Genomic DNA, 20,693 nt, shown 5'->3' on the forward strand with positions numbered 1-20,693 from the left:
GGAAAAATGCACAGTGTGGTCTCTTCCAATACTCAAGCGGTCATCTGTTTGGCTGTTGTTTTTGGCTACCGGTGAATTCCCTGCGCTGGGCCCTGGTGGCGGGGCCCCTAATGGCCTCTGACTGGCTGTAAAACCCCTTTCAGCAGAGCATGGCTGTTGGGTTAGTGCTGCTGTGTTGAGAGGTGAGCAGCAGGCCTGGGATTTCAATGCTGTTTGCTTTGGGAAGAAGCCTGAGAAATTGCTCCAATGCCACATGACCCATGGATCATAGTATAGTGGTGCCGGAATGATTCTTAAAACCCCCAAATGAGTTCCCATTTGACTGTTTTTTGAATGTGTTTTTAGTTAGATGCCTGAAATAAGGTCTGAATAGATTTTCACGTTTTGTCCTACAACATAAAACACGCCAGTCAATAACACACTGGTTGAATTTTTTAAGCTTATATGTCATAAAAACGTTTGTTGTTTAAGTGGCTTAATGAGACTAATAAACATAATCAAGCTTAATAGTCAGCACACACACAAACTCCCAGCCTGTGTGTGTGTGTGTGTGTGTGTGTGTGTGTGTGTGTGTGTGTGTGTGTGTGTGTGTGTGTGTGTGTGTGTGTGTGTGTGTGTGTGTGTGTGTGTGTGTGTGTGTGTGTGTGTGTGTGTGTGTGTGTGTGTGTGTGTGTGTGTGTGTGTGTGTGTGTGTGTTCGGGCTGGGTTTCGTGAATACACATACTACACAGAGATGCTGTATGACAAACTAATGTGAGTTTGGAAAATTGAACAGTATAAATCTATTCTAGTAGACCTCAACAATGGAATTATGATCAGTAGAAATGGCCATGACATGGGACCTTTAAAGTAATTGGAAAGGTAATACATGTTTGTTTTTAATTTTATGCGATGCACTTTTTGTTACCTTATATGTGAGCCTTAAAAAATAATGTTTGTTTTGATTGTAATGATTTTACAACCACAGAAAATGGTGACTTATGCCCTGCGTCTGCTACACCGAGAAATATCTAAAAACCTTTGTCAGCACATGAACGTAATAGTAGAACATTACGTTTTCGGGCACACAACCAAAACCAGTCATTTTCAGACTCAGTCCAAAATCTTAAAAAGAACACATCTGCTGGAGCCTAACTCTGAGAAATGACATCAAATCCAGGCCCCCTGTGTTTATGGAAAAGATCTACATATGGCTATCGCTACCTCTAATGATACAGGTATTGACTCATCAGCTGTTAAGTGCGGGGCGAGCGCTGAAGTGTCCTGGGCTCCTTATCAGATGAGGCTCTGTCTGTTAGTGTCTGTTTTGGCATAGCACTCACCTAATCCGGGTAGCAGGTGGCACCGGAGCCCAGATAGAGTGGACATGTATTTCAGGGAGGACGAGCCATCTGGGTCTTGATACTTTATGGTGCTTAAAACACACTCTCAAGTGTGACACTCCCAGCACTTACCTTCTAGCTGCACACAATAATCTAAGCGCTGGCTGCTGGTGGCTTTCAGGAGAACGCACAGGGTTTGATGTGGAGCCTCCGCTTCGACACGGATTCATCAAACACAGACACACTCGGCGGTTTGATTTTGATTCCTCTAACTCTTCCAGTGTTGTTTTTGTCATTGCAGTCTGAAATATGTCGAGCAGAAAGAAAGAGTGCGTCTGTTTTCTTTCTTTTGCCTTTGTGCCAGCCTGCCTTGCTCGACACTTTTCCGAGGCCATGTGTTGTCTTGTTTTTCCTCGTATAGTCTGTTTCATCTCGCAAGCGATTTGGCTCGTTTCTGCTTCCAATTTCGCTCCTGTTTCACCGTGCACCCCCCCCCCCCCTCCTCCCCTTCTCTTTCTCGCAGACGTACTCACATTCACACATTTCCCCACACTGGCACGCCGCCTTCACACTCCAAACAAATCAATTCTGCACTCGCCGCAATTGGAACGCCACAGTGAAGTGCGGCAGGCCTACGAACGTGCAGGCTTTTATTAATGTTCCACTACGGGCCCAGTTACAGACTCGCTTCCTCTGGCGGTGTGTTGCTACCTGCCTGTGTGTGTGGCGTAAGGGAGAGGGGGGGTCTAAGGTTAGCAGCAGCCCCACAGGTCGGGATCCGGGCCTTGTCTCCATTAGTTTACCTGACACTCCTTCCTGCCCTCTGCTTCTCCTCTGCCTTATTGCCTAACCTCCTTCTCCTTCTTTTACCCCAGTCCATCACTCTTCTCTCTGTCACGCTCTCTCTCTAATCAAGAGTGATAAATGGGGCTGCAAGGAAGGACTGCAAATGTTTGCGAACCTGATACACCCTCCAATTGTCACTCTTCTCCCACCATGGTGGTTCTGAGGAGAGATTTTGAAGAGGCTTTTGTGTGTGTTTGTCTAACTAAGCTCTGTGTGAGAGCTATTTCAAACATCTCCACCTCGGTCCTCTAAGTGTGTCATCAGCTTTGACATGTTAAGAAAAAAAGAGCTTCTTCTGTTGCAGAGAAACAGCTTGTAGCTCATAAGAAACGCAGCACTTTTGGCGTGTAGCCATTAACAGGGGGGAAAATGGCAGCTAGTCTAGTCTTCAACAGCTGCTGGGTCTCCATCTGTAAGCCTAATTACCCAGCAGCACCAGCAGCAGGATCCTCCTATAGAAGAGGCGTCGATTACATCAGTGTGTCTTTACCGGACAGTGTGCATCCCTGGGGGCCCGCAGATATGTGAAACTTAAGCCCAAGCACTTTAATGCACACTGGGGTGCTATCTTTGGACAAATAGTCCTCTAACATCTTACCCTATCGCATTCCCACTCCCTGGGGGGAAGATTTCACACTCACTCCAGAGCCTTTAGAAATACTCTACAGTTTTTAAAATAGTGAACTCAAAATAGATTTGTAGAGGTCAAACCATGTTTTCCATAAGCATGCATGTGTTGAGTGATTTTAGTTGGAAAAAAGGGCTAAAAGAAAATATATTTAGAAAAATATAAATAAATATAAAAAGTTGTTTATTTCAAACCTGAAACTATATAGCCTTTTCTGTAAAGAGAATTTCAAAGAAAATGTAAATGTAGGGATGTCCCGATCACCTTTTTTTGCTCCCGATCCGATTCCGATCATTTGATTTTGACAATTTGCCGATACCGATTTTTCCCGATCCGATCTTTATGCAATTCATTAAGAGAAAAAAAAGAAAAAAAGCATTCAAGTTGTCCCTTAAGGTTATTTTTTTATTTAAATTGGATATTCTATCCAACATGGATATAGCTCCTTTCTTTCACAGCAGCATTGGATCAGTTCAGTTGTGCAGTATTGGATCAAAAACAAATAAAGCTTATCAGTACTCGTTAGCTTACTGCTACAATTAGACACTGCGCCCACTCTGATGCCAGATTTGAGAGAAATAAGCAACTAGGTCTATGAAAACAAGCCCCAAAGAAGCAACACATACATGATGTTGTGTCATTTGAAACCAAAACTAAGGCCTCAGGATGACTGTCAGACTTGAACATGGTCATTTTTGTTTTATAACATTGAATACAAAAAAAAAAAAAAAAGTATTTAAAAAAAAAAAAAAAAAACCCGATCCCCGATTTTTTTCCTCCCGATTCCGATCTTTTGAAAAACACGTGATCGGTACCTTTTTTAACCATAAATGATAACTTGATACAAAAAAAACGACACTTTAGCGTAGAGATGTCCCGCGCCTTAGCCTATGTCGTACAATATGTTGGAGCGCTCGCCAAAAACCTATACGACACACTACAGGGCAAGGAAAAACCCCAAAAAGCAGAATAGGGCCCCTTTCGATGTAATATATATTGAATAGTATTTGTGAACTTCAATCATATGTTATCTCATTGGTCCAAATCCAAAATGTGAACATATAGTATCTGTAGGCAGTTGTTGCAAATATCTTGGCAACATACAGTAGACTGTTTTTGATTGATTTATTCTCCATGTTGCAATTAAACTCCATGCTGTGACCACCTGAGAACCTGAGTCCTGATCAGCAGGTGTAATAACAGGATGCTTCTACCTGTACACATGACATGGAGAAGAAGTGTGCTTGATTGGTGATCTGGTTCCCTGCCAGCGGTTGATAAAGACATATTCGTTTTTATCCGTTGCCACATATCGAAATACAACGTCAGCATTCCTGTCTGTCAGCATCTTTCATTTGTTGTTATGAGAGTGGCTGCTGTATTTGCGTGCAGCAGGTGAGTCCAAACTACAGCTTGTCATTCTCATATAACAAACGCTTGTGTCTGCCAAACACTTGAGGAAACACGATACGTCGGTAAATATGTTTGTTCTTCACCTTTCACGGCACTAAAATGCTGCATATGTCAAAACAGTGAATGAGGTATGGCGACCGGTTAGGAGCTGTCAACCTCCGATTGTCGCTCTGCTCTCTGAGTGGGGAGTGGAAATGGAGCTGGAGGAGAAGGAAAGAAAAACATGCAGGCTCTTTCAGCCCACTGTCATGCCACTTAAGATTTGCTGAAGGATTTTCACCCATCCATTTCCCTTCCATTGAGAGGTAATCAGCACGGCTCTGAAAGATAATATTATATCCACTTAGAGGCATGTGGGCCGTAGCATGTTCATACATGAGGCTGCAAAGCATTGCCTTTGTTTACATTGCTGAGCACTCCATTTCTGCTCGGACTTGACGCTTCCTGGCCAAAAGCTGCCTGCCTTTGTGTCTCATTCTCTCTCTCCCGCCTCCTTTCCTTCCCCATTCATCCGTGGATTGCGAGCCAGTCGGTGGGCTAATAGGGGATGCTTTCCTGTGGGGCACCAAAGTGATACTGCTCCGGCGTTATGCGAGCTTAAGTAAAGCTGACACGCTGCTCCAGAGCTGCAGCCCACACTGAGCTCCTCTGCAGCCCATGGAGAGAGTCTGAAAAGGTCTTAAAGGTATGTGAGACACAGGGAGGCTGCCACACTGTGCTGTGATGTGGGAAGCGGGAGTTAAGTCCTTTATTAGAAGTGGCAGCCGTTGTCTCCAGTCACCTCGATAATTGCGGCACCGTGTCCGCCGCTGTAATCAATTGAGACAGCTGCCGCCGCCGCGTTCAAGTCCATCAGGCAGGCGTGTCATGCTAATTAATGAAATGATAAGGCTAGTGCTCGCAGCATTGCACAAAATAACTCCTGAAGGCTCGACACAAAAACTCACCCTTATAGTTCAGATCGCCCCTCTCTATCTCCAACATCTAATGCACATGCTTCTTGGCAGCGTATTGAGCCATTCATGATGGTTGTTTTTGGTGCACCAATGGACAAGATATGACAATGAATCATTTTAAACTGTTGCTTTGGTCCGGCCTGACGTCAACAAATTGTTTTCGCTGCACCTGGAAGATTCTGAACATCCTCCTGTTTCTATATTTTTTTTAATATACCTTTGCATTATCGTATCTTTTTGTATCCATATACATCTAATGCACATGTGTCCATTCTAGGAGAGGGTTTCCTAATCTATTGCTCTTCCAACGGGTTTTTCTATTTTTCCCGTTGAATGTGGCATTTATTTGGAAGTGTATCCGAGTCAGTGGACACTAACGGTACGTCCACGCAGCAGCTTTGAAAAAATCTTGAAAATCTTGGAGCTGGGCGTGTCTGAGAGCTTGGGGATTTTTTGCGAGCAACGCGACCAACAGCCAATCACATGAATGTCCCGCCCCCGACATACAAAGCAAAAAACCCCGGGGATTTTATGCGAACAATATATATATATATATAAACTCCCCAAACAGGCAAAAACCTACCAGTTTCACCCACTGTCTCTGCCTCCGGTTTGTATCCCAGTAAATAGTTCTGGTCGTAAAGAACCGGGTGATTTGATACCGTAATTTCTCGTTTGGAATATGAGGAAATGAACTGGCTCTCCCAGCTCGCACGCGGTTTGATTGGCTAGCGCTTGTACTGTCAGATTTGCATAAACGGGATTTGATTGGCTGACGCTTCCAGCTCAGTTTCAAAAGTTGAACATTGCTCAAATTTTGAATCCTGAAAATCCTGGAAATCTTCGCTTTGCTTCCCCACAATGCAGTTCGGCGAAAAGCGAGGCAAAGTGGCGTCACCCACATTCAAAGTCAATGGGCAGAGAAGCGTTGGAAGATTTTTTTTAAACTGCTGTGTGGACGTACCGTGACACATCCCCCCTGAAGACACATGTGTAATTTGTGATATTGGGCAATATATATAAAGTTTGATTGATTTAATTGAAGTCTCTTCAGACCTCCCCTCTCTATCCTCAGGGTATGAAACGGTCACCGGGGTCGGGGGGGGGGGGGTGGGTCAATGACAGTGAAAGAGGTCAAATTCCTTTCCGGCAGGGTGGGCTTTGTCCCAGGAGCCATTAGACTTGAGCTTTTCTGTTGAAAGCTTCAACACGTCCGCCCTTTTATTTAGAGAGCCCAGTGGCAGTGACCTCCACTGACCCGGCGGTGTCATAAGAAGAAGCTGAGACTGATGAGCGTCGCTGAGCACATGACCTCTGATTGAAGGGGGGGCGGGGCTTCTCAGCAGCATATTGAGCCAGGGGTTAACGATGGTTGCTTTTTTGGTGCACTGCTGGACCGTATATGACATTCAAACATTTTAAACTGTTGCTTTGGTCTGGTCGGACGTCACATGTTATTTGTGCTACACCCGGAAGCTTCTGAACATCCTCCTGGATCCACCTTTTTCAATACACTTTTGCATTATCATTTTTGTCAATTTCTGATCTTTTAGCTATCCATATACACAACATCCGATGCACATTTGTCCATTCTAGAAGAGGGATTCCTAAGCGGTTACTCTTCCCAAGATATCTTCATTTTTTCTGATTAAATGTGGCATTTATTGGAAGTGTATCCTAGTTAGAGGACAGAGGGGGGCATTATAATCACATCCCCCCCTCAAGACAAATGTGTAATTTGTGATCTTGGGCAATATACATGAAGTCTGGTTGATTGGATTGAACTCTCTCCTGCTTTTCCTCCAATTAAAAGTGTGCGCTACGTCATTACCTCCCTTTCCCAAACACCGGCATATGTACCGTGAGAGGTGAATGGCACATAGGTCCCGCGCCATATGGCTGCTGTTTGAATTGGGATCTGAAATGCGCTGGAAAAACGGATTCGTCCCGTACCTCGAGCTGCCAGCTATCTGAAATGAACATTAGGGTTCCCAATTTATTCCTGGGCTTTGACTGTAAACATGTTACAGCTTAACACCCATTCCCATTCTGCTGCCATCCACTCCTTTTGTCCGCTGCAGCAAAGAGACAGTGAAATAATCGAGACGTGCCAGCTGTCCCTTCTCCTTAGCTTTCTTAGCTTATTCCTCGTCCACCAGCCCATTAACATTTCCGAGTGATTTGCAAAAAAAACGTCGCCTTGGCTCTCCTCGTTACCAGCTTGGAGACGCTTGAGGCAGATTAAACAGTGTGAGGGAAAGCAAGCCATTTCAAATTTCTCCTATGATTTTATTATTAGCACAATGATTCAACACTGCGCAGCCCCTTCTGTTCTTCTCGTACGAAATCATTTTTGTTGTAATCACCCCACCTTTTTTTTTTTTTTTTTACAACAGAATACCTCACAGCAATGAAGTGTTGATTGGCAAGACTGCGGTTTCCTGCCTTCTGCCAGTATCTGTTATAGCCATCTTCCACAGTCACTCACTCGTGAGCTAAGCCCGGCTCTGTGCAGATTGCTTGTCTAGAGAGGTAAAAAAAAAAAAAAAAAAAAAATCATTGTGAGCTCAACCGTCTACAGCCGCAGAATATTCTGTCAACCACAGCCAGCGGGAGGCGGATCAAGGCGGCGTTCATTCTACCTTCTGCATCCTCCAACGTATCTCAACAGATACGCCGCTTTATTTACATATCTGTCTGTTCATGTCCTTATTTTATCTGGGCCCTGACTGTTTATGCTTTGGCAGAGCTATGAAGGGAGTGAACCGCAGTGTTTGCCTAGTAAATGAGAACACCCAGTGGCTTTAAGCTTCTCTTAGCACCAACCCCCCCCCCCCCTCGTCACAGGGAGAATTTGCATACCCTCGTATCTAATCTGAAAAGGGCTTTTTGCATACAGGTTCTATTTCCCTAGCTGTTGTATATACTGGCATCAGGGCAGCAGCGAGCAGGTCATTTGTGTGACACACTTATTTGCATTCATGGCGTCAGTTTGCTAGAGTTGGAATGAGAAATAAATTGTAAGACAAGGTGAAAAATAGAACGATTATGAAACGAAGATATTTGCATTAATGCTGTAAACTCTTGTATTTATTCATATTTGTGTATTATATTTTATTCACTACCCCATTTGTATGTAGCCAGGTGTGTGCATTTTTTTTTTTAAAGGCTGCAGTTTTGTCACACAAAGCATTTTAGGGTCTCCTTCAGGGCTTCTGCATTGTCTTCTTGACATGACACGTGTCAACAGACCATGCCTCAGACGGATGTCACAGCATGCAGCCATGTTGTCCGTCATTCAAGTCTATTGGAGGATGACACCCAGCCAGGACTACTACAAGCAGCTCAAGGCCAAAGCAATTGAAGACCGGTCCATCTGGCTGCTGGAGGCCAGACGGGTGCCATCTCTCCAGATGTTCCATAGGGACAAGCAAGGCCACAAGTGAAGGATACTGTCATCAGAAAACAGCTGTATAGCGACACCTTTTTCATCGCCAGGGAATCCGTCTGCTACCCAAGTCCCTGTGTCCCTCATCACCCCCCCCCCCCCCCCCCCCCAAACCCTGTATCACTGCAAACCCAGGCATGTGTGCACGGGGTAAAACCCAATTCCCCTGAGTAAGCATGGCCACAGGAACAACTATAAAAAGATCAATACTGGGATGAGATGTCATCTGGTGAGCAGACCTGCCAACACCCCCGAGGGAACGTCCCTGTCCCCCCGGTGCACTAACCCAGCTAACAGGAGGAAGGGGGTGTGCGTGCGTGCGTGCGTGTGAGTGAGTGACTGACTACCTCACACCATCTGCTCAGGTTTTTGCGGGGCTTCAGGACAACACGTTTTTTTGTTCAGACACTCGTACAGCGTTTGTTTCACTCAACTGCCTGTGGCTCGCCCCCCTGTTTTTTCCTCAATTTGTGAGGGAAGTGTGTTCTATATCCCGAGGAAAACTAAAGCTGGGTTTGGCAGTTTGTTGAAACGCTTCTGAATCCGGTTGACAGTTTTTGCGGCGAGGGGACAGTGTTTGTTGATGAAACAGAGATTGTCCCTCTAGGTGACATGTGTCAGAGAGGAATTCATGTCATCTTTTTAACACTGCATGCAGGTTTGCATTCAAAATGGCTGCCGCTGAAAGAAAATAGGCAAAAAAGCAGGCTATTAGGAAAGAGGAACAGTGTTTTCTACCACCAAGTGTTGACAGTTTGCTGCCTTCAGAAGATCACGCTGCTATCAAACCATAACTCTGCATTATAACTGAAATACATCCGAGGAGATTGTCATCAGTTTAGATCAAATAAAATATTAAAATGACATGCTGTCTCCTAAACATTCAGACAGATTGTTGTGGCTTTGTGCTGCCGTTCTCTAAGTGTGTGTGTGTGTGTGTGTGTGTGTGTGTGTGTGTGTGTGTGTGTGTGTGTGTGTGTGTGTGTGTGTGTGTGTGTGTGTGTGTGTGTGTGTGTGTGTGTGTGTGTGTGTGTGTGTGTGTGTGTGTGTGTGTGTGTGTGTGTGTGTGTGTGTGTGTGTGTGTGTCGCGCAGAGTGATTTTAATGAGGGATGTGTTGGTCTGCGCCGATATCTCCCTGCCTCCATTAGAGCCCATTAGAATCATCATTAAGATAACCCGGCGCTCACTGTGGCCCCGGCTTTCTCCTGCATTAGTATTAGAAACCTCTCTCTCTCCCTCTCTCTCCCTCTCCTAGTGGTCGTTGAGAGACTTCCCCTTTCTGTATCACTCGCCTCACATTGTGTCTGGGAAAAGAACAGGTTGCCACGGCAACATCACCCAACGGCGACATTTCGACTGTGGATATTTGCTTCATCGCCTGGTTGTCTGCCCGTGCCTTCAAGTCTTCCTCTCTCTCTCTCTCTCTCTCTCTCTCTCTCTCTCTCTCTCTCTCTCTCTCTCTGTCTCTCTCTCTCTCTCTCTCTCTCTGTCTCTCTCTCTCTCTCTCTCTCTGTCTCTCTCTCTAAATCCCAGACCCCTATAAATCTGGAGGTCTATATATATATATATATATATATATATATATATATATATATATATATATACGCCCGGACCCCAGGAATTCATTTGAAAATCGTGACACCTTAGCCAGCCCCGGTTCTCCCATAAAACGCAAGGAGTAAAGGGAAATAAAATTAAAAAAAGCTCTGCCTTTTTATTGGTCTTTTTATGGGTGTTAGGATCCTTGAAAGATTAAGCAGGCCGTTAATAGGGACTGGATATTCCATTAGCGGGCTGCATGACTTCTCACTGGCTTGACAGCGGCTCCCGGCTCTTCTCGTTTTTTGTTGCCGTGGAGAGGGCCCGTGGAGATGTTTTAATTGAGGCACTAGTAAGCCTTGTGACTGAAGTACTGCTGCATCTTAGCTGTATATTAGCGCGGCTTAGAGAGCCTCCTCTACACCGCTACGTCTCCATCTTTCTCTGATTTTCTGCTTGAAACAAACTCCATTCCGCTTTGATGAACTCAGAAGCTCTCGTAGTGTCTTAGCTGTCAATATCTTTGTGGACTAGTTTGCCTTTTGTTTTAACTCTAGCCCTTTCATGCATGAATTATGAAAGCCTCACTCAGGATTTTTTTACCAAGTGTGTTTATTGTTCTTTGGGCATGAAAAACAAGATTGTTATGCATTAAAGTCTAAACTGAAAACTTGTAAATTTGTAAACAATTATAAATAAAGATGTGCAAACTTAAAATGACATTATAATAACTAAGTATTCATATTTAAGGCCTAAAAAGATATTGCAAATGAAATATTTTCAAGAAGAACACTAGCAGTATGAAGTTTACTGAAATAGCCAGTGATGCATGACGTCCACTTTATTGGACAGGCGAATAATCATGATTTCCTGCAAACATAAAATCAATACTTTGACAATTTATGAATTATATGATTCGTTAGTTGTTACTTGATGTCACCAAATGTTTTACGCCTGCAGGGATCGCTTTCCGTGAAAGGATTGGCAGGATATCGGCAGGTGACTTGGTCCATCTGGCTTTCTGTCGTTCATGGTTTAGAGACATGTATCGAGCACTTGCACTGACTTTCCACTGAGTGCCAGTGTATGGGATGATGCAATAGGGTCCTATGTAGTGGCTGAAACCCACGCATATACCAGAAAACACCTTTTGAAAAGCTATCCACTGCAGTGACCTCGATGCGTGAGAGGGCTAGGAGAAGTAGATGTTCTTTGTTTTTCATTAAGATTCATAAGGGCTTTGAGATCCTTTGTGTGTGAAAGGTGTCGAGATGCTGCATTTTCTGCCACTTTCGGTTTTCCCGCTACAATGGCATATAATTACAGTCATTAAATCGCAACAGCCTAAGTATGAAAAGTCGTTGTTCGCTGGAATGCTGATTATAAAAGCGTCTTGTCTTTCTGAAAGGGCCCCTGATGAATGCTAGAGACAAAGTGGTGGGGTTCAGAGTGCTTTGCTGTGGTTTCCCAAATCCCCTGAAAGATCATGGAGGGAGGGGTAGAGAGGCCAAGATAAAGGGCCACGATCTCTCCTCACAGCACAATTGAAACATAATTATTTCATGCCAGATTGTGTGCTCAGCAAAGCCCTGAATAGGGGCCGACATTTAACTTTAATTAGCTGTGATTTATTCATACTGACTGGATCGCGGGAAGAAATTGGATCATCTGATTATAGTCAAGCATGAAAATGACCTGATTAAACACTTAATGGAGTCTAGGGAGAAGGATACAAGAGGAACCTTGGGTAGAAGGAAACAAGAGGAACCTAGGGTAGAAGGAAACAAGAGGAACCTAGGGAGAAGGAAACAAGAGGAACCTAGGTTAGAAGGAAACAAGAGGAACCTAGGGTAGAAGCAGTGTTAATTTCGTAACGAAAACTATGACGAAAAATGTTCGTCAACGACCTTTTTTACATAACTAAGACGAGACGATGACGAGCTAAAAATAGATTCTTGATAACTTTGACGAAATGTATATTTAGTTTTCGTTGACGAGACAAGACGGGACTAAGGTGTTAATGGTGGACTAACGGACATTCAAAATGCAGGGTATTTTCCCCCAATTGTCCGTCTTGTCTGTCAAAATGCATCTTACGTTTCTAAATTGCAATATCATTATTTCCGCTCTCTTCACTCCAGAAGAGCGGTCTCTCTGTGTGCGGGGGGCGGGGCCTAACAGACACGCTGCAGCAGCACACAGAGATCTGCCGGGGACGCTGTTCAGAAGGGAGTGGGACACATGCTGGAGTCCTTCAAGTTTGAATGACTTTGTATACTGCAGGGTAGCTTGTGGATTTACTCCAGGTGGAACTAAAGTCTGATTTAACACTTGATTAGATTTCAGATCATGCATCCAGATCTGTGAAGTAACTAAAGGTATTAAATACATGTTGTGGAGTAGAAACACAGTAGCAACACATTTAAATACTCCAGTAAAGTACAAGTACCTCAACTTTGTACTCAGGTACAGTACAATATTTTAACATAATTATATATATTTCATTTATTTCACATTTAAATAAAGCAATTAATTCGGTTAGCAATTTGTTAGTTTTGCCCTTTAAAAAATAACAAAAAGTAAATACAAGAATACGTTAAAGTACTGGATCGATAAGCAGTATCGATAAGACTAGTAGTACCGTAGAAAACCTTAACGATACCCAGATATTACACAAGTAAAGTGTTAAGAGAGTGAAATGTTGCTTTACGAATTTCAACACTTGATATTGTCACATTGTCACAGATAGGCCTACCTGTATTTGCTGAATTGGTTTAAAGAGAGAAGACATTTTGACTAAAAGTTGACTAAAATGTAATTTTTCATCGACTAAAAGTAGACTAAAACGTTTGGAGTTTTCGTCGACTAAAACTAGACTAAAACTATGAAGGATAGGAATGACTCAAATGTGACTAAAACTAATAACCATTTTCGTCTAAAGACTAAGACTAAATCAAAAACAGCTGCCAAAATTAACACTGGGTAGAAGGAAACAAGATGAACCTAGGGTAGAAGGAAACAAGATGAACCTAGGGGAGAAGGAAACAAGAGGAACCTAGGGTAGAAGGAAACAAGAGGAAACTTGGGTAGAAGGAAACAAGAGGAACCTTGGGTAGAAGGAAACAAGAGGAACCTTGGGTAGAAGGAAGCAAGAGGAACCTAGGGAGAAGGAAACAAGAGGAACCTAGGTAGAAGGAAACAAGAGGAACCTAGGTAGAAGGAAACAAGAGGAACCTTGGGTAGAAGGAAGCAAGAGGAACCTAGGGTAGAAGGAAACAAGAGGAACTTAGGGAGAAGGAAACAAGAGGAACCTAGGGTAGAAGGAAACAAGAGGAACCTAGGGAGAAGGAAACAAGAGGAACCTAGGGTAGAAGGAAACAAGAGGAACCTAGGGAGAAGGAAACAAGAGGAACCTAGGGTAGAAGGAAACAAGAGGAACTTAGGGAGAAGGAAACAAGAGGAACCTAGGAAGAAGGAAATAAGAGGAACTTAGGGAGAAGGAAACAAGAGGAACCTAGGGAGAAGGAAATTAGAGGAACCTTAGGTAGAAGGAAACAAGAGGAACCTAGGGTAGAAGGAAACAAGAGGAACCTAGGTAGAAGGAAACAAGAGGAACCTAGGGAGAAGGAAATTAGAGGAACCTTAGGTAGAAGGAAACAAGAGGAACCTAGGGTAGAAGGAAACAAGAGGAACCTAGGGAGAAGGAAACAAGAGGAACCTAGGGTAGAAGGAAACAAGAGGAACTTAGGGAGAAGGAAACAAGAGGAACCTAGGAAGAAGGAAATAAGAGGAACTTAGGGAGAAGGAAACAAGAGGAACCTAGGGTAGAAGGAAACAAGAGGAACCTAGGTAGAAGGAAACAAGAGGAACCTAGGGAGAAGGAAATAAGAGGAACCTTAGGTAGAAGGAAACAAGAGGAACCTAGGGTAGAAGGAAACAAGAGGAACCTAGGTAGAAGGAAACAAGAGGAACCTAGGTAGAAGGAAACAAGAGGAACCTAGGTAGAAGGAAACAAGAGGAACCTTGGGTAAAAGGACTTTTGAGAAATTCTTTAAAAACAACATTGTCTATAAACCCAAACAAACTGAACTCATTGTTTCCGTTAAATCAGAGATACAGGGTCATACCATTTAGTAGACTGACGCACTCTTCTCTGCACCGGTCAATCCTAGAATTACATTTGTGTAAAAGGGTCTAAACAGTGTCTCAGTGATTTGGTTGTTATTTTAAAAGTCTGTTTCATTGTGTCTTGCCTTAAATACTTGTCATGTCTAAGTTGTAAATGGAGCTGCTGTGATGCAAGAACATTTCAGAATGTATCTGATCATAAAGTATCGTATCGTATCGTGGATAATCGTATAGAATGAAAACATATCGTATCTAAAGCTTTTAGCTGATGTGCATAATTATCTATATAGAGGTATCACTATTATCGAATGACGTCATTTTTTACACACAAGCAAAGCTATGCTATGCTTTGTAATCAAAACAGGAAATGGTTCAGCATCTAAGATGGCCGATCTCTAATGTACCCCATCAGATGAACTCTTCTCACACGTTGCTCTTCTTCTCTCCTCAGGTGTGCCGACGAATGAGTGTCCGGAGTCGAAGCCTTGCAGCGCAGCCAAAGTCTCGGGGCTCCAGCGCAGCCAGGAGCAGAGCATCAGAGCGGGTCCCTTCACCCCCCCGGTGCCCAGTCCCACCCCCGCCTCGGCGCCCACGCGCTCCCCCGCCCCGGCCGCGGCCGCCCCAGAGCCCCCTAGGTACAGGTGGGGTCCAAAACTAGCAAGCCACACGAATGTCTGGGAGCAAATTAATTGTATATGCTACAGAAATATGGCCAGGATCCGTGGAATATACTGAATATTGGGTTACAGATGAAAATGTTCCAAAGGGGGGTTCAAGCATGAAACACTTGAAATAACAAATGGATAAGTAGAAAGAAAATGAGGTCAAAGAAAACTATTTCTGCTATTTCTGAGTCAGCCCTAAACATTTCAGATGTGTGTGTCTCCCACTGCACTGTAACTTTAACTCATGTACCTGTTGTTCATGTTTTCTTATCTTTTTATTGCCATTTCATAATATGTTTCTAAATGCTCTTTTGTAATGCCCCTTGAATTGCCTTGTCTTAAAATTAGGTCGTTCCTGCCCAGCCCGCCTCCTCTCAGCGTCAAGAGGGAGCTCCAAGCTCCGCCCCCTCTCCCCACCCCCCCCCTGCTGAGGGCACCACCCCACCCTCAGCTCCACCCTCAGTCTCACCCACACTTTCACCAGGACCCCCGGGTTCTGCCGCCCCAGCAGCACCATGCACGGCCGATAATCAGCCAGGTGCACCACCCGCTGCAGTACAGCAGCCTGCACGACCTCAGGTACGCTCTTACATTTCATTTAAAGGTCACCTGTTATGCAAATCCACTTCTTCATGTCCTCTTCTACATCAACATGTGTCCCCTCTTCTCCATGTCTCTTCTACATCAACATGTGTCCCCTCTTCTTCATGTCTCTTCTACATCAACATGTGTCCCCTCTTCTTCATGTCTCTTCTACATCACCATGTGTCCCCTCTTCTTCATGTCTCTTCTACATCAACATGTGTCCCCTCTTCTTCATGTCTCTTCTACATCAACATGTGTCCCCTCTTCTTCATGTCTCTTCTACATCAACATGTGTCCCCTCTTCTTCATGTCTCTTCTACATCAACATGTGTCCCTTCTTCTTCATGTCTCTTCTACACCAACATGTGTCCCCTCTTCTTCATGTCTCCTCTACATCAACATGTGTCCCCTCTTCTTCATGTCTCCTCTACATCAACATGTGTCCCCTCTTCTTCATGTCTCTTCTACATCAACATGTGTCCCCTCTTCTTCATGTCTCTTCTACATCAACATGTGTCCCCTCTTCTCCATGTCTCTTCTACATCAACATGTGTCAATCAGAGGGGAGGGGCTCCTTATTTTCATCTAAAGTAACAGACAGAAAATCAGCACTTTGGAAACAGGGCTGAAACAGAGGGGATTATGGGTAATGCTGCAATGATCTGTTTGGTGTTTCAGCCAATCAGAGACATGTTAACTAATTCTGTATTTATATATAATTTATTCTAAAGATACTCTAGATATTTAGATTTCTCTTAATGTATATGGTTACTAAATATTGTATTATTTTTCTTTTATTATAATTTGTACTCGTGCGATGCTTTGTAAACATGTTGCCGCAACTACATTTCCCAATATAGAATAAATAAAGTAGATCTAATCCAACCACCAGTAACTCAATAAGGGAGCAGATATTCGCTATCAAGCGACATGTGTTCGCTTTTACTTCTGTACCTCATCACAGTGTTACATCACCACTCTCCTATCATTGTCTTCCTGCCAGCCTAGTGGATAAAATGAACTGCAGCAATTTCCAAATGACTATAATTTAGTCTGTTGCGACAAGATACTGTACGGTCCTACACAATATCGACTGCTGGTTTCATGCGGATATTGATTTCCCTGACACTTGTAAACTCCTAATAACCAGCCGTCAGATTTACTGTTTTTCATTCAGCAACGCTCCTGAACGCACGGCGGCACAGTCACACTCCCCTGCTTTTATTTCAGTGTCAGGAGGTTTATTGGGAAATAATTCTTATGATGTCAGAGCAGAGAGTCACACGTATTCTCAGCTGAGCAGAAACAAAGCAAGGGAACAGATATTTCCAACAAATGTACAAAAACATATTGCAAATAAACACTTGCTGTATTTCGTCTGTACTGTGTGAATACAACAAAACAATATTTTCATTATGTTAACTGAGAAGTGTATTTCCCCTTGCTCTGTTGGCCTAAGATTTTCATCTACACTTTAGTCAAAGTCAACTTTATTGACAATCTTTCGGTTTGTGTGTACAGACAGAGAGATCGAAATACCGCTTCCCACAATCCCGAATACAAAAATACAAATACATATAAAAAGATGTATTTCCTATATATACACAATCAACAGACACATTTATTTATACATATGCACACGTTAAGGCGTAAATAAAAGCACAAAACAAACAAAATAACAGTCACTTCAATATCTTTGGGAATATCTTGTGTACAAATGACGATAAAAGCCTTGAATCTTGAAAAGCACCCTAAAACCAAACAATATGTTCATTATTTAACAGTGAAATGTGTCCTTCCCCCTTGTGTCTCTGCAGCCACAGCAGCAGTCCGTTGGGTCTCCCCCAGCAGCACCTGCCCCCCCCCCCTCACCACCACGTCAGCGGGCTCCCCTCCTCCGCCCCCGCCCTGCCTCTTTCTATAGCGAACCTCTCTACCTCGCACTATTCCTCCCTACGGAGCCCGGCCCATCGCCATCCGGCCATGTTTGCAACCCCAGCCTCACTTCCGCCACCAACCCTACCGACCAACAGCTTAGTGCCCGGCCACCCCGCCGGCACCCCCTACCCAGGTAAAGCCCCCGCATCTCACAGGGTATACAGTAGCTCCGGTTCAGACACAAACTCATAGGATATCCAGTTGAACACAAATGAAACAAACTCCACGCTTTGATTAGCTGGTCGATATCTTGTTGACTATTTTGCCTTTCTTTGAACTCTAGGAGAAGTAAATGTTTTTTCTTTTTCATTAAGATTCATAAGCACAACTCGGAGGATACAGTATATAGCAGCTTGATAACCAACATTGGCTTTTTTTGTTTCCAAGTGCTGCCAATAATAGTATTGTATTATTTGAAGTGTATCAGAACTGTTAATAATTAACATTTGTAAAAATCTAAAGTGTTGTCATAACACATTTAGCTGCATCGTCAAAATGCTGATGTCAAATAGGTGTTTGTAACAAAGTGAAATGCCCCCTTGATATTCCAGGGTGTGTTTAATATTATCTAAAGTGCCAATGGGTGGAGATCTAGTATTCATCCTGTAATAATTAGCTAATGACACACTATGGTTTATATGGTGTTCAAACTAGTCTAGTAAGTGTTCTTATATGATTTGCTGATATGGTAAGTTCCCATTTATTACATTTCTTTACCTACGTATCCTTTAATACATGTTTCCAATTCGTATGTATGTTTATTTCCCCTCTGCTTTTATACATGGAACTGAAACATTGATGTAGTTCATTGTAAAAACACTACATATTGTATCCAAGGCCTTTGTCTTGTGATGAAACGATAGCTTTCATTAAGCTTTCCAGATCACAGTTTTATCAAAGCCTATGCCGAGTGAATAATAAAATGAAATACACATAACATGAAATACTAAAGCTCCTTGCAAGAAAGTAAGCCAGTTGAAGAAGTTTTTCCTAAAAAGTGACTCTGGAAATGTCATGAAAGCAGTCTAGCAGCTTCAGATCCCCCAAATAACCTCATGAGTAATTTGAAAAATGGCACCACACTTATGCAGCACAAAATGGAAATAAATCAGATATAATTTAAAAAGCAATCCTGGGCTGCCTCTCCCACGAGTGACATGCTTTAACATCTGCCTTATTCTCTCTGGAGGAGAGCTCACTTCAATTTCTAAGATGGACTGTCTTCATAGAAGCTTAGTAATTTTCGAGAGGTGATGAGGTCGGTGTATGTCGGCTTGGATGCTACACTGGAGAAATGTCAGCTAGCAACTGGACAATCATCACAGCTGGAGACATCTGAAAGCAGCACTTTACCAGTCAGCGGTTGCAAAACGGTGCACTCAGTCTGCAATCTGATGCCACCCCAACAACCAGAATTATGTTTCTCGCTTGCCAACAATATGTGATTTATAACGATTTGATAATACGTTTAACAATTTGACCAAAACATGCTGCAAACAGCGATGATGGCTGTAACAAGTGTGCTAGTGGAGGGACAGAGTGTGTGTGTTTTCTGCTGGGATGACTCTTGGTTCTCTCTTGTCTTTAGATACCAGCCTGTTGATATCATTCAACCAACCTATCATGTATTGCCAGCCTCATTCGGGGATTCTGATTGGCACATTGTCACAGGCAACTCTCTTACCGCCACCAATGAGTCCCCACGTAGAAAACCCTCACAGCATGAGCTGGAGAAACAGAGAATGCCAGGTGACTATTTTCTCTTCTTCCCTTGTTGTGAAAACTGACGCGGCGCCCGTGCCTCTTTTTCTTCCCTTGTGTCCCCCCCTTCCCCCACCCCCCTTTTATTTCTTTTTTTTTTTTTTTGGTTTTCCTCGCTCTCCTTTCTTACAGAGCGTGACCTCCTGAGGCAGGAGCTGAACAACCGCTTCCTGGTTCAGAGTTCAGAGCGGGGCCGGGGGCCGTCCGCCTCTCCGCTGGCCCCCGTGTCGCTCCTGAGGGCCGAGTTTCACCAACACCAGCACATGCACCAGCACCAACACACCCACCAGCACACCTTCACGCCCTTTCCCGCCAGTCTGCCCCCGGCCGCCATCCTCACCCCGCCCACCGCACCCCCCATGGTGCGTACGCAAGCCAGAAATGTGAGGATAAGTAAAAACTAAATTAAACAACTCCCTTAAAACCCCGACCACCAACCAAACCCGCCCCCTGTTCCAATCCCCTCTGCAATCAACTACCCCCTTTTTTCTTTACCCCAAAATTCACAGATACGTCCCGTAGATGCAGAAACCCCTCCCACCCCCGCCCTGAATAAAATATGAAACTCATTCAGTTCGAATGTTGATTTCCGCCTTCTGTCCTGCTGCTTGAATCTGAAATGTGATGGAAAATCTAGCAACATCAAATCTGTTTCACGAAAGAAGGCGGATTGTACCTACTGGCTGCCACCTTCCTATACAAACACACACACACACACACACACTCTCTCTCACACACACACACACACACACACACACACAGCCCAGCCAAACACATGCATACTTGGTTTGAAGCTTCCTGGTCCGTATTTAAAACACATTCATACTAACTGTACATTCACAGTTTGCATTACTGTTCAAAGAGACCATTTTCAGACATGTCAAACCACATTTTATTTAAAGTATTCACCCCCATTTAAACTTTTGACATTGGCTTTTTGTTCAGTATTTGCGGAGGATCAAAAAAAGGGGAATTGCCTGAAGGCAGCTTTTTCAATTGTTTGCACATGGACATGTTTTAATGCTTTTCAATGTTTTCATTTCCCCGTTCACAAGGAGCAACAAAGGCCCTGTCGTGTGTGTGTGTGTGTGTGTGTGTGTGTGTGTGTGTGTGTGTGTGTGTGTGTGTGTGTGTGTGTGTGTGTGTGTGTGTGTGTGTGTGTGTGTGTGTGTGTGTGTGTGTGTGTGTGTGTGTGTGTGTGTGTGTGTGTGTGTGTGTGTGTGTGTGTGTGTGTGTGTGTGTGTGTGTAATGGCAACCACACTTGCAGATGCATTGGGTCAAATGACCTCATTGTGGATGAAGGGGGGGGGTGACATCACTGCAAAAATGTTTTGATAATGTTTGTAATTGCTTCCTTGCTTTGACGTCTGGGAGGGAGGGGGGGTCAAACACTAGCAGATTAGTACAGGGCAGAAGGGAAAAAAAGGTTATGACTATCCATCCATCATTTGAAATGCACAGC

The 20,693-nt window shown here is 43.7% G+C and overlaps 1 protein-coding gene across 11 annotated transcripts in view; it reads left to right on the plus strand.

The window, feature by feature from the left end:
• fbrsl1 (fibrosin-like 1) overlaps nt 1–20,693 on the plus strand; it is a 349,667-nt gene that overhangs the window by 313,941 nt on the left and 15,033 nt on the right. For 8 of the 11 annotated variants that reach the window (XM_079690031.1, XM_079690041.1, XM_079690035.1 and 5 more), the window contains 4 exons: nt 14,733–14,922; nt 15,295–15,525; nt 17,349–17,602; nt 19,363–19,613. In XM_079690031.1, coding sequence (XP_079546157.1) covers nt 14,733–14,922; nt 15,295–15,525; nt 17,349–17,602; nt 19,363–19,613 — 926 coding nt within the window. Of the gene's footprint in view, nt 1–14,732; nt 14,923–15,294; nt 15,526–17,348; nt 17,603–19,057; nt 19,219–19,362; nt 19,614–20,693 lie in introns of all 11 variants that reach the window. The other 3 variants (XM_079690032.1, XM_079690036.1, XM_079690034.1) reach the window with 3 other exon arrangements.

This window comes from Notothenia rossii (assembly GCF_949606895.1).
Source record: "Notothenia rossii genome assembly, chromosome: 6".
In the NCBI taxonomy this organism is placed as follows: domain Eukaryota; kingdom Metazoa; phylum Chordata; class Actinopteri; order Perciformes; family Nototheniidae; genus Notothenia; species Notothenia rossii.